Source organism: Mytilus edulis, chromosome 3 (assembly GCF_963676685.1).
Source record: "Mytilus edulis chromosome 3, xbMytEdul2.2, whole genome shotgun sequence".
NCBI classification, from domain to species: domain Eukaryota; kingdom Metazoa; phylum Mollusca; class Bivalvia; order Mytilida; family Mytilidae; genus Mytilus; species Mytilus edulis.
Genome location: NC_092346.1, coordinates 99,991,045 through 100,004,721, shown reverse-complemented (window position 1 = coordinate 100,004,721; position 13,677 = coordinate 99,991,045). Strand labels below are relative to the sequence as shown.

At 33.6% G+C, this 13,677-nt stretch overlaps 1 protein-coding gene across 1 annotated transcript; it reads left to right on the top strand.

Annotated features, from left to right (window-relative positions):
- The first annotated feature begins 3,807 nt into the window (after positions 1 to 3,807).
- On the top strand, positions 3,808 to 11,731 carry LOC139517953 (uncharacterized). Its single transcript, XM_071309514.1, has 4 exons — positions 3,808 to 3,978; positions 7,479 to 7,648; positions 8,659 to 8,748; positions 10,705 to 11,731. Exons 1-4 carry the CDS (start codon positions 3,909 to 3,911, stop codon positions 11,152 to 11,154), a joined length of 780 nt encoding a protein of 259 aa, XP_071165615.1. The 5' UTR covers positions 3,808 to 3,908; the 3' UTR covers positions 11,155 to 11,731.
- The last annotated feature ends 1,946 nt before the right edge of the window (positions 11,732 to 13,677 follow it).

Here is a 13,677-nt window from a genome sequence, read left to right as displayed (position 1 = left end):
ATCACAAGCCCAGTAGTCAGGACTTCGTTGTTGACATGAATATCAATTATATGGTCATTTTTATAAATTTCACAAAATTATATTTTTTTCGAAATACTAAGGATTTTTTTGTCCAAGGCAAAGACTACCGTAGCTGTTTTTGGCATATGTTTTGGGAATCTGGGTGTCTGTAAAAGTTTAATTTTATGTCGGTAAAAAATCAATTTACATGCTTACAAAACAAGTCAAATATATATTATTTATTGAACATGAATAAAAAAAAAAGGTTCATTAAGAGGTGCTATATTGACCATAAACGTTAATTTAGATTTTGTTCATTGTAATCAGAATGTAATCAAAAGTATGAACTATTTTGATCTAGGCGTTACTGAATATTCTTTTGTAGACGAAATGCGCGTCTGGCGTATTAAATTAAAGGTTGGTACACTTGATATATATTTGGTCGAAAAAAAACCCAGTTCAATTCAAGCTTTATTAATACAAAGTATTGGATTAGATTATTCATGGATATAGATTATTCATATATACAGAATATTCATGTATATAGCGTATTCGTGAATATAGATTCTACACTTATATTTAATGAACATTCAATGTTTGCTTACATTGTACAATTTCATATATTGTTAATTTCATTATGACAACCGTAAGAAAGAACAAAATATAGATGAGGTTAAAGACAATAACAATCAAAACCAAGGAGTAAACAAAGACTCACAAATCCAAAGGACATTTACATCAACAGTTATAAATAATAATTAAGAAACAACACGAACTCCACTAAAAACTGGGAGTGAAATCAGGTGCTCCGGAAGGGTAAACATTTCCTGCACCGTATACGGCACCCGTCGTGTTATTTCTTTGTTCAGTTCGGTAATGATGGAAGGTTATTATGAATGAGGAAGAAAATTAGATATGATTTCTGACACACTTTTTTTCATAATGGCCAATCAGCTCATGATGGCGACCGTAAAATTTCTTGAGTGATGACACTAATTTGATTGATTCATAGCCCGGTCTTAGCAACTTTTGAGAAAGTAGTATTCCTCGTTCAACAAAATCAACGTACTTTGAGCTAGCTCTAGAGTAACATATCAATTGAGACACATATACTTGAGAAAAAAAATATTGCACTACTATACAGTATATTCAACTGTACTATCATTATCGGTTTGAATGAGAGTCTCCAAAATATGTTTTTGAACCGTATTTGAAATACAAATGTTTAACACTATGAAACACGCACTAGACATTAAAATGATTTGTATATAGTTTGCAGAAACGTATTTGCAATGCATGTTTGTAAAATAACATGAGTAGTGTAGACAAAACGTGCGAAAAAAAAAATGTATAAGCCTGGTACCTTTGATAACTATTTACAAATGCAAGATATAATTACAATGCATAAGAAAAGCAATATTGGGTTCCAAATATCGAAGAAAAGTTGAAAACGTGTTGATCGAGTATCCTCGCCTCCATTATATTATTGAAAGTTTACTGTTTGCAACATTAGTCTATATTAAAAGTTTCGAAACACATATATATTAGTGCAAGGAAATTAAGATACTTAGAGATTGATGTTACCGATACGTCTTATGAATTAATGACACAGTTGAACAACAAAAAAACAATACTTGTTATCCCCTCCGATATTGATTTTCTATAATGAAATGTCGTATATACTTTCTACTTGTTTACAGCAAAGACGTGTATAACCTTGTAAGGCGAAAAACATGCACTTTGTTTTGAAACATTAATAGTCATACCTACATTGATAATCTGTGTTTGTAACACTAACATCATTCACAGACACAATAAACGCAGTATAAAAGAACAGTTGTCTGTCACTGATACAGAGAAACGATTCAAGTTGGAGTAGAACATAATGTCGTTTATTAAGGAACTAAAACTTAAAATGGCAAGAAACAAGTCCGTGTTTAGAAAGTATCAAACAAAGGATGAAAAAACATTTGATAAAAAAAGAATAAACGATGACATGTTTTTACAACTGATGAAAGCTATCATTGAATGTAATTTTGAGCTTGTAAAATTGCTACTGCAACTGACAACGCCAATGCACAGGACTCCTCTGGTGTAACACCGATCATAGCCGCTTGTCGTTATTGTCCGAGATACAGAGAGAACGAAGGAATAGTGTTTGTAGACTTTTTGATAAACAAAGGTGCATTCCTTGACGTGTATGATAATAGCAAGAAAACAGCATATGATTTCGCAGAAAACAATGGTTTACATACCATAAAAACACATATAGCTTTAGCGAGTAATTATCAAGCTATTCAACAGTGCTTCTGATCAAGTATAAAGTATTAAAGCATTCTACTGGGAGGAGATATTTTGAAGTATTTTTAACAATGAGTGTATGAAGACATTACATTCTTTTAAAGGACATGAATGATATTGTTAATCAAGACTGAGCATCATCTGTTTTCTACACAACGATCTTTAGCTTTAAACAAAGTTTTAGATTATTAACAAAAACAATGTTTTTGAGTCTCTGATATTCAGTGACTATGTTTTATTTTTTTTTAAATTATGCTAATATTTATTATGTTCTGTATATGGTAAAAAGATTTTGTGTGCGACATGTTCCAATGAGTAGTAAGTAAAGGTATTTCGAAAAAGCTCTTGTATTTCGTTTTGATGACAGGTATATCAAAAACAGATAATTTTTCAATAAATGATAGAATTAATCAATTTGATATATTTATTTCCGAAATGCACTCAGTAGTTAGGAGTAAAATCAAATGTATGTCCAGTAAAGAAACTGGTTATTTCTAAATACTTTTTTCTCAACAAAAAAAAATCATCGAAATTTAAACGTTAAAAGGTTGAAATACATATAAAGATAAAAAGAAGTGGTATGATTGCCGATGAGAATAGTCTTTGCAAGAGACGAAATGACAAAGAAATTAACAACTATAGGTCACAGTATGTTTTTACCGGATATTAAGCTGTAAAAGGCCCCGAAATGGCAAATGTAAAACAATTCAAACGAAAAACTAACGGTCTGATTTATGAACAACATATATAATGTCCAAACACAAATATGAAATACTAAAACAAACGACAACTAACAAACTACTGGCTCCTGGCTTGGGACAGGCACATACATGTACATAACAACTAACGAACTACTGGCTCTTGGCTTGGGACAGGTACATACATAATCCCTCCCTCCGCAACATAACCGCCTGATGTGCATATCTGAATTGATTACATTTGTTTCTATAGATTTCGAGATCTCTGTAAACTTTTTAATTTAAAGACAATTATTTTAACCCAAAAAGCTGAAAAGTATAATAAAATGATGCTAATATAGGTGGCGCACAGGGGAAATAGTTTTGAGAAAGAAGAATCCTGATTAGATAGTGATAAACATTAACCATATAAAGTGTGTCCACATTAAATTAAAAATGGGGAATGTGTCTAAAAGACAATAACCCGACCAAAAGGCAGAAAAAGTCCAAGGCCACCAATGAGTCCTCAATAAATCGAGAAAATCATGAATGTTTTATAATAACATACCATGTCAAAATTTCAAAGAATTGATTCGTGTATCAAGTATTTCATTTCATTTTGCAATTATAAATATGATTCAATCTTACTCAATCAAAGGATCCAATTTTCTGGAAATAACGGATTATTTTTTATGCAACCTGAGTACTCGAGATACAAGATGAATTAAACGAAATATTCCTTGATACTGCTCTGGGTAACGTTTTGTGTTGTTCAAGTATAATTATAGCATGATATAGTCAATAAAATAACACGTAAACAGGAAAACTATTTTTAGAATTTTTACCTGTATTTTCAATACACATTTCGTAATAACAAAAATTAATATTCTACTGTATAAAAGCTTTTTAAAGGAGATTAAATATATTGAAATGCATATCTCGGGAGTGGATCTGAGAGGATGTCAGTTTCCTCAACAGCAGTTAACACCCGAGGAGGAAGGTAAGTACATATATGTATAGCTGTGCATTAAATGTCCATAAAGTCTAATTCTAGGGGACACTAACCCTCTATACGGAATCTGAAACACACTGTTCATCCGTCTAATTCTAGGGGACACTAACCCACTCTGTATAAGCATAAAATTGTGTATACAAGTTCACTGTATGGAATCTAAACCCAACTGTTCAGAAGCCTAATTCTATGGGAAACTCATCTATTGTACGGAATAATTTGAACAACACTGTTCATACGCATACAACACTTGCCCAATATATGGAATCTGAACCACATTGTCCATAAAGCATAATCCATGGGGACACAAACTCACTATATTGAATCTGAACCAAACTGTTCGTAAGTATAATTCTAGGTGAAAACAAATCTTCCATATATAATTTAAACCTTACTGTTCATAATTATAATTTTGTAAAATCTTAACCACACTGTTCATAAAGCATATCTATAGGGGACACGAACGCGCTATATGGAATCTGAACCACACTGTTCATAAGCATTATTCTAGTGATCACAAACCTAATATATAGAATCTGAACCACACTGTTCATCAGAATAGTTATGGGGGACACACAACTACTGAATGGATCTGAATATGTGACACTTACACACTGTTTAGAATCCGGACCGCACTTTTCATAAGCATAAATCGACGGGACACTAACCCACTGTATGGCATCTAAATCACACTGTTCATGTGCATAGCTGTAGGGGGCACAGCCCACTGGATAGAATCTAAACCAATTTGATCCTAGACCTTATTTAAGGGGACAGGAGCCCACTGTCTTGAAACTGAACAACACTGTTCATAAGCATAATTCTAAGGAACACTAACCCACATGATTGGATTTGAACGACACTGTTCATAGGTCTAATTCTAAGAGAAACATAACCACTGTTTGGAATCTTTAACAATCTGTTCATCAGCACTATTCTAGCGAGCACTAACACATTGTATGGAATCCGAACCTCATTGCTCATAAGATAAAATCTAGGGGACGCGAACCCACTGTATGGAATCTGAACAACACTGTTCATGAGCATAGTTGTAGAGAGCACAACCAACTGTATTGATCTGAACCACACTGTGCATGAGCATAGTTGTAGAGGGCACAACCCACTGTATTGATCTGAACCACACTGTTCATGGGCATAGTTGTAGAGGGAACAACTCACTGTATTGATCTGAATCACACTGTTCATGGGCGTAGTTGTAGAGGGAACAACTAACTGTATTGATCTGAACCACACTGTTCATGGGCGTAGTTGTAGAGAGCACAACCCACTGTATTGATCTGAACTACACTGTTCGTGAGCATAGCTGTAGAGAGCACAACCCACTGTATAGATCTGAACCACACTGTTCGTGAGCATAGCTGTAGAGACCACAACCCACTGTATTGATCTGAATCACACTGTTCATGGGCATAGTTGTAGAGAGCACAACCCACTGTATTGATCTGAACCACACTGTTCATGGGCATAGTTGTAGAGGGCACAACCCACTGTATTGATCTGAACCACACTGTTAATGAGCATAGCTGTAGAGAGCACAACCCACTGTATTGATCTGAACCACATTGTTCATGAGCATAGTTGTAGAGGGCACAACCCACTGTATTGATCTGAACCACACTGTTCATGGGCATAGTTGTAGAGGGCACAACCCACTGTATGGAATCTGAACCACACTGTGCATGAGCATAGTTGTAAAGGGCACAACCCACTGTATGGAATCTGAACAACACTGTTCATGGGCATAGTTGTAGAGGGCACAACCCACTGTATTGATCTGAACCACACTGTGCATGAGCGTAGTTGTAGAGGGCACAACCCACTGTATTGATCTGAACCACACTGTTCGAGGACATAGTTGTAGAGAGCACAACCAACCATACTGTTCATGAGCATAGTTGTAAAGAGCACAACCCACTGTATTGATCTGATCACACTGTTTATAAAAGCTTTATCTCAAGCACACTAACATACTGTACGGAATAATTTGAACTTCACTGTTTATACGCATAATTCTAGGGGGCACTTACCAACTATATGGAATCTGAACAACACTGTTCATAAAGCAAAATTCATTGGGACACTAACCTAATATTTTGACTATTTGCTGTACGACGTGTTTCAGTGTTTTCAGTGTACATCCGGCATTCATATAATAGTTTTTGAGATTTCAGTTATGGTTTCGGTTGGATAATCTGTTATGTCTTGTAGTTTTCATTTGGGTCCAAATGATATGGAATTGCCTTTCCATGACATCATTATCCTGAAAATTCTTTAGACGAGTATTGAGAAAGTAATTGTAATTGTATAACCTTCGAGATTGCATGTTAATAACGTAAGCGCATTACTATTTTGAATATCCTGTGGTGTTTGTCGTTGATGGAATATGTTCGTTGTTGTTTTGCAGTTTGCATGTTGTGTCGACTCAAATATTATTTGTTGGTGCGTTCCTCTGAGATGAATGTGCTTGTGTATAATTGTGCTGTATTTCTGTCACGTAGTTTTGCTATTTCAGCTATATGTTTTAGCATTGTCATAAATTGGGAGGTTCGGCTAGCCATTAAACCAGGTTCAATCCATCATTTTTTTTCAGAATGTCCTTTACCAATTCAGAAATATGACAATTATTATAAAATTGTTTGTTTTGTTGTATGTTGGTGTTTGTTTTCTTGCACTTCAATGTTCCTGTTGTTCTTTTATTTCCTCTTATAGTTGATATGTTTCCCTCCCTCCGTTTCATTTTGTAATCCGGATTTGTTTTCTCTCAATCGATCTATGACTTTTGAACACCGGTATATATACTACTGTTGCCTTTATTGATACACGAATCACATCGCATTCAATGTTAACACCTCAATCCTCCAACTTTTCAACTTTAATTTTGAACTCAACCTTGCAATTTTTCCATTCATGATAAAAACAGTATCTTTTTTCACACATTTATACTTACTCGGAATTTCATTTTAAATTTGAGCGAAGGAAGCGAATAAGTATTGTTTTCTGCTTATGACGGATATACTAACGGTATCTATGATACATATAGCAGATGTATTTCGAATAAACGTTAAACTATATACAATGAGTGCGCACATTGCACACACACAATAAAAAAAAGGTGTGTATATACATTTAAAAAAGACATATGAAGTATAATTTTCTGCGAATAAAATTGAGAATAATATTCAAAAATGAATAACTCATTTTTGTTAATCAATTCCTTATGTGTTGAATTGTTTAACATAAAAAGAAGGATTACGTGTCGAAGAACCAAACATTCTTGTAACTAAAACTAAAATAGCAATAACAAAAAACTTTAGAAACTTTGTTAACATCAAGTAATGCACGGAAATTGTAAAGACTTATGTACAAAAAATATCTCTGGACTCTCGTCTTGTGACAATGATAAATTATATAAAATTTTTAAAGATTTATCGACAATTTTGCAATATAACAGCTTTTTCATTTTTCAGCCAGATTTTTAGCGCTACGCCTAAACGTAGTGAAAAAGTATAAGATAATTGCTATGGCGATGACAGCTGGCGCTGTATTGTTAATCATTGCTGGTATAATAATAGTTTCTAAGAGCACAGGGGGTGGCTTCCCCTTAACAGCTGGATCTCCTATTTGGGCCGGATCATTGGTAAGAATGTTTGACTATTAATTTCTCCTATTTGGGCAAGATAATTGGTAAGAAAGCTCGCATGTTAATTTTCTACTTAATTTTAGTTTTATGACGGTAATTCTAATATACTTGTTTATCTTTTATTTTCCAAATATTCCATTTGTGTTTGTCACTCTCAGACATGTTTTGTTCCTTTAAAAATGCCCTGTACCAAGTCAGGAATATGGCCATTGTTATATTATAGTTCGTTTCTGTGTGTATTACATTATAACGTTTGTCGTTTGTTTTCTCTTATTTTTTAGTGTAAATTCACATTGCGATAAGACGTGTCACGGTACTTGTCTATCCCAAATTCATGTATTTGGTTTTGATGTTATATATATATGTTATATTTGTTATTCTCGTGGGATTTTGTCTATGTGTGTTACATTTTAGTGTTATGTCGTTGTTCTCTTATATTTAATGCGTTTCCCTCGGTTTTAGTTTGTTACCCCGATTTTGTTTTTTGTCCATGGATTTATGAGTTTTCAACAGCGGTATACTACTGTTGCCTTTATTTATGTGTATTTATATTTCATACGACAATTGCAAACCTGAAAATACTTTTGCGATTAGGTACGTTTTTGTTTTCGCTCAGTTCAAAGATCAAGAATCAGTCTGTGAATTTGCTTTTGAAATTACAGTATAGTCAAGTTTTATTTTAAAGGACGAATCTATACTGCGGAAACATGGACGTTTAACTGTATATTAGAAAGGGGGGAAAAGTACTTTCCTTAACAACATCTTTGAGTATAACCACTGGGAACTTCGAAAGACCATCGTGATATGTACACAAAACGATACACAAAGGGATCCACTACAATAAACATAAAGAAAAGTACTGTTTAATATCGAAAACAACCCTTTTACCATCACATGCATACTACTCGGTTAAAGTTTACCACCGAAGATATTGACTTTTTCTTTGTAACCTCTGATGCAATATTGCTGGCCTTTAAAATCAGTTAAATTTGTTTTTGTATTTTTAGATCTTGATAGGAGCTATCTTTGGACTTGCACTTGGATCAAGTAATTCAGACTGGAAAACAGAAAGTGATAAAACAAAACAACGATGTCTTGTAAGCAATCAAAAACGTATTTTAAAAAGTCGAAAACATATAAAGTTGTTTTTTTAATCAGCTACAAATGTATAGCAAAGCTTTTGAAAGGTGTACAGGAAGGTCAACGCGTAGGTTTGGAGTAACAAAAGTCTTTGCATTTATCATATATAAATTTCCCTCTGGCCTCCTCTCAATCAGCCTCTGAGATCTATATTGAAAAATGTTTTCAATGAGACAATCTCATAATATTTATACGCAACTATATTCTTTTAACTATTACAATTCTCCGTTCATCAATATTATTTTATATGATGAACTCATTGTATGACCCATAATGAAAAGTTACAGCCTGATTCATGTGCAAAATAATGAATCAAAAATAAGTATGATACAGCAACAAACGACAACCATTTAATTACAGGCTTGGGACATGCTTATACATGATATGGCTGGGTTAAAAATAGGTGGAGGCGCACGAATCCTCCGTAACCTGGGACAGTGATGTCACAGAACAACATAAGAACAAACTATAAAAATCAGTTCAAAAAGGTTTCACTCACCAGAACCATCCAAAGCAGAATATATTTAACAGAATCACAGAGTGAACGTGGTAGGGAACTTTCACAATCCCACAACACAATATATGCGAAGTGCAGATATGAGAGTACTTGCAGTTAATCACAGCTAGTTCAAAGTCAATAAAAAATATTAAAAAAGTTATACATTTAAAACTGTCAATCAATCAGTACACATCCAAATGGATTTAGTATAAAGACTTCATTAACATGGCAGAGATAAACATGACTTTATCTAATGTCAAGGTGCTCGTTTATATTTGATTTCTGCAGAAGTTTATTTTGGTAAATTTCGACAGTATATTTAGACAGTTCTTGATTATTGAACGAAAACATATCATCAAGATAACAACAAGCGTTGTTGCATTTGTCAATTAAATGTAATTTAGACGGGTCTTTATTGAGTTTAACCATAAACAGTGATTCATAAAAGTACACGAAGAAGTCTGCGTTTGAAGGGGTGCAATTGGTGCCCTGAGGACTACCTTAAACCTGTCGATAAACTTTATTGCTGAAACGTAAATAACAACAGCTTCAATCATCTCGTCACACCGCCTGGAGTATATTTATCATATTTACCTTTCTCATTAGAGAAGAAGGCTTTAATTTAAGCTTGTATAGAAGTGTAGTGTTAATAATTGAAAAAGTAAAACTTGCCACCTGAAACGAAAAGACCACCAAAGGCACATGGTTTTTAAAACATCAAGAACAAATTAAAATACAAAACAAATTGTTAATATTTGACTATTTTCATAAAGTTTTATAGCCAAAGTTAATTATTTGATAGTAGAGAAGGAACTTATTAAAAGCAGAGAAAGATTAGTTTTTGAACACTTACTTGAGGCAGAGATGAAACAATATTTTACTGGTTGTTTTTTTGTAGTTTAGGTAACAAATACAAGAGACAACCTTTGCAAGAGACATAGCTTACATGAGACAGATTTTACAAGAAACATAGCTAACACGAGCCATATCTTACATGAGAGTTGAGACATATCCTACCTGAGATTTTTTTTTCACTAGACATATCTTACAAGAGACTATCAAACAAGAGATATTGACAAAAAAGGTTGAAATAGTAGAAACTGCTTTTGTATTAAACAAATTGATAGATAGTTGTATAAGTAAGTCTTTATATTTATTATGTAATTAGAAAGCATTATAGAGGTTCTGCAGATTGAGTGCCATGACATGAATTTTGAAGATGTCTGTTGCAAATAAAACAAACGTTTCTAAAGCATAAAAATAAAACAATAGATAGCGAACACAGAAATCAATGATGTTGACACATGTGTGTCTGTGTTTCTGTGTATGAGTTTGGGAGGGGGCGTCTTAAAACATATGTTAACTTAATAATAAAAATACATAAATTAATATTAATGACCATCTTTTGTTTCAGGTTGTCGTGTTTTATGTTTTTGCTGTAACATCTTTCTCATTTATGGGATTGTGTATTGGATATTCAGCATGGTCAATGGCAGAATGTGCTAGTAGGAACGAAAAGAATACTACATGTAGTACAAGTTTTGACCTACAAGTAGGAATGAATGCTGTCGCTATTGTAACAGCAATTGGTCTTTTCATTTGTTGCCTCACCGTGTGTATCATGTTTTGTTACTATAGAAAAGCTTTTCTGTTCCAGTCAAGACAGGAACGAGTGGCTCAAATGCAGGTAATATTACAACAACAACAACATCAAATTGCAATGTTAAGCCAATCACAACAGCAACCGTATTATCCCAATACACAAGGAACGCAGTTCTCAAATACCGGAACAGGATATGGAACTTCTTTTTCACATTCGCCACCGTCTTATTCAGAGGCATTATACGGTGAGAACAAGCGATAATTGGACAGTATTATATCTGTTTTATAGTGATGTGTTAAAAGTGTCGTAAACATTTACATCAGAACGTATTTCCTTAATCGTTATAATGTTATTTAGTTTATAGAAGTATTGTGTATAACGCATGCGTGAGTATCTGACAGAAGTCATTGATTCAAGAGTCCGTTAGCATCAAGTATATATAGTACAACAACAACAACAACAACTAACCGTGCGAGGGCTGTATTGCCAGTTAAGGTCGTTAAAAAACTCATTTACAACAACAAACATAACACATGTTTACAAATACCCAAGGAATGTAGTTACCATATACTAGACCCAGGAATGGAACTAATTTTTCGCATTCGCCGTCTCCATGAAAACGATAAATTCTGGTGTATTAGATACTCTATCAGAAAGTGCCGACTCGTGGGTCGCCGTCTAGCAAATTGTCTAAGAAATACAGAATAGTTTCATTGTATATTTTTATTGGTAAAATAATTATTAAAAAAAACAGTTGTTAATTTATAGTCGAAAATACTCAATTTTGTAATAATACTATAACGTCACCCTAACTGTGCGTTTATAATAAATAACTTAATAAGGAATTATTATAGATTACCTTAGCTGTATTTGGCAAAACTTTTAGGAATATTTGGTCCTCAATGCTTTCAACTTCGTACTTTATTTGACCTTTACTGATTCGAGCGTCACTGGAGAGTGTTTGTCGACGCTTAATTATAAACCTGATATCTCTTTTAATTTTAGTTTTTTTTTGTACCAGCTGAATATTATCATATTGCTTGACAAAAAAATGGTTGACGCGTACATTGACATGTTGTGATTTGCTACTGATCACGTCATATTGATACAGATAGCCAATTCCGACAGAGAGCTTTTGATGAGAGAAAATAATTTCTTCTAATTTTATGCTGTAACATATTATTACACTTGGGTACATCAGTGAAGTTATTATTCAATTTGGTGTCAAGTTTAAATGGGCTATGTCACATATTTTGATAAGATATACAATTTCGGATCGTTTTACTATAAATGTAAATCGAAAAAAAAAATGCATTTATCTCTTTCATGGTCTGAAATAGTTCTGAATAAATTCTTTAAAAAACAGGATATTATGTGTACAGAAAGCGCATACAATCAGTAAAATAATGGCCCCATAATTATTAATTAACTGTTAACAAAACTTTGAAGTTTTGAAATACTAAGGCTCTTCTACCTCAGATATGGACTACCGAAGCTGTATTTAGCTAAACTTTTAGGAAATTATGGTCCTCAATGCTCTTCAACTTCGTTCTTTGTTAGGCATTTTTAACATTTTTTTTTTATTGGAGCGTCACTAATGAATCTTTTGTAGACGAAACGCGCGTCTGGCGCTAATACAAAATTTCAATCTTGGTATCTATGATAAGTTTATTAGAAAAATCATAAAATCTCAAATTTCATGTCTGTGTCGTCTTTATATCCGTTCATTTTTATGCCCCATTTATGGGCATAATGTTTTCTGGTATGTGATTAAAGTGCTCCCGACTACTCATTGATTAGCCCAATTATTAAGTCATTGAGTCGTACCTGAATCGAATACGAGAGAACCGAACCAAGGAGGAGGGTGTTTTTCTCTGGATGTTGTATAGAAATCATGGGAGTTAAATGATACTGAATGAACGATCGGGCTGACTGTAGGCAAATTTTTAATTGCATAGATTAATAGAGTTCCGTTAAATGCAATACAAAAGAGTGCTCTACTGATGGTAAAAGGATAATCCCTCGACCTTGAGATATTTTATTCACACCATATTTGCGTTATCGTTCTGTCGTTACATTTTTTATTTATATAAAAGTTATTTTTTGAAATGGCGAACATAATTCGCTAGTCAGCTTCCTCAACAGATAGTAGGAAACTAATTGGACCAAATGTTGTTTATGTCAGGAAGAAACAACTGACCTACTGAAATCGTCAGCAGAATGATATACAATTATGGGCAAAAATATCTCTCTTTTTAAGGAAGTAAATGCACTCCTTATCCCTCAAGATATTCAGCGATTAAACAACGGAAAGGGAATTGAAAGCACAATGAAAAAGAAAAATGTTATATATTATAGTTTGTGCAGAATAAAGTTCAACAATACGAAACTTTAGAGAGCCTAGAAACGCAATATATCACCAATTTCATATGAAAGTACAAGTGAGTGCAAGTCCCCTGAAGTTTTAAGAAGTATTCTTCGTTTGAAAGACCAACAACCAGGTTCCTTTGAAAATTTGCAACAATGTTTCATGTATGATAAAGAGTTATCTGCTTAAGAGAGGCAACGACAATGCAACTGAACCAACGGTTAGTGGATTGTGCAACAGTTCTACAGAATAAACAGCTGTTGGCAAAACTAAGAAGTTGTGGATGTAATAATACAGAAATGAATCATTATATGTCTTGTCTCAGCTGTACAGAGAGAGAGCAAAAAAGAGACACAGAGGCCGAGAGCAGTTATACTCAGGAGGAAACTATTATGACAGAAACTGCATTTGCTGAG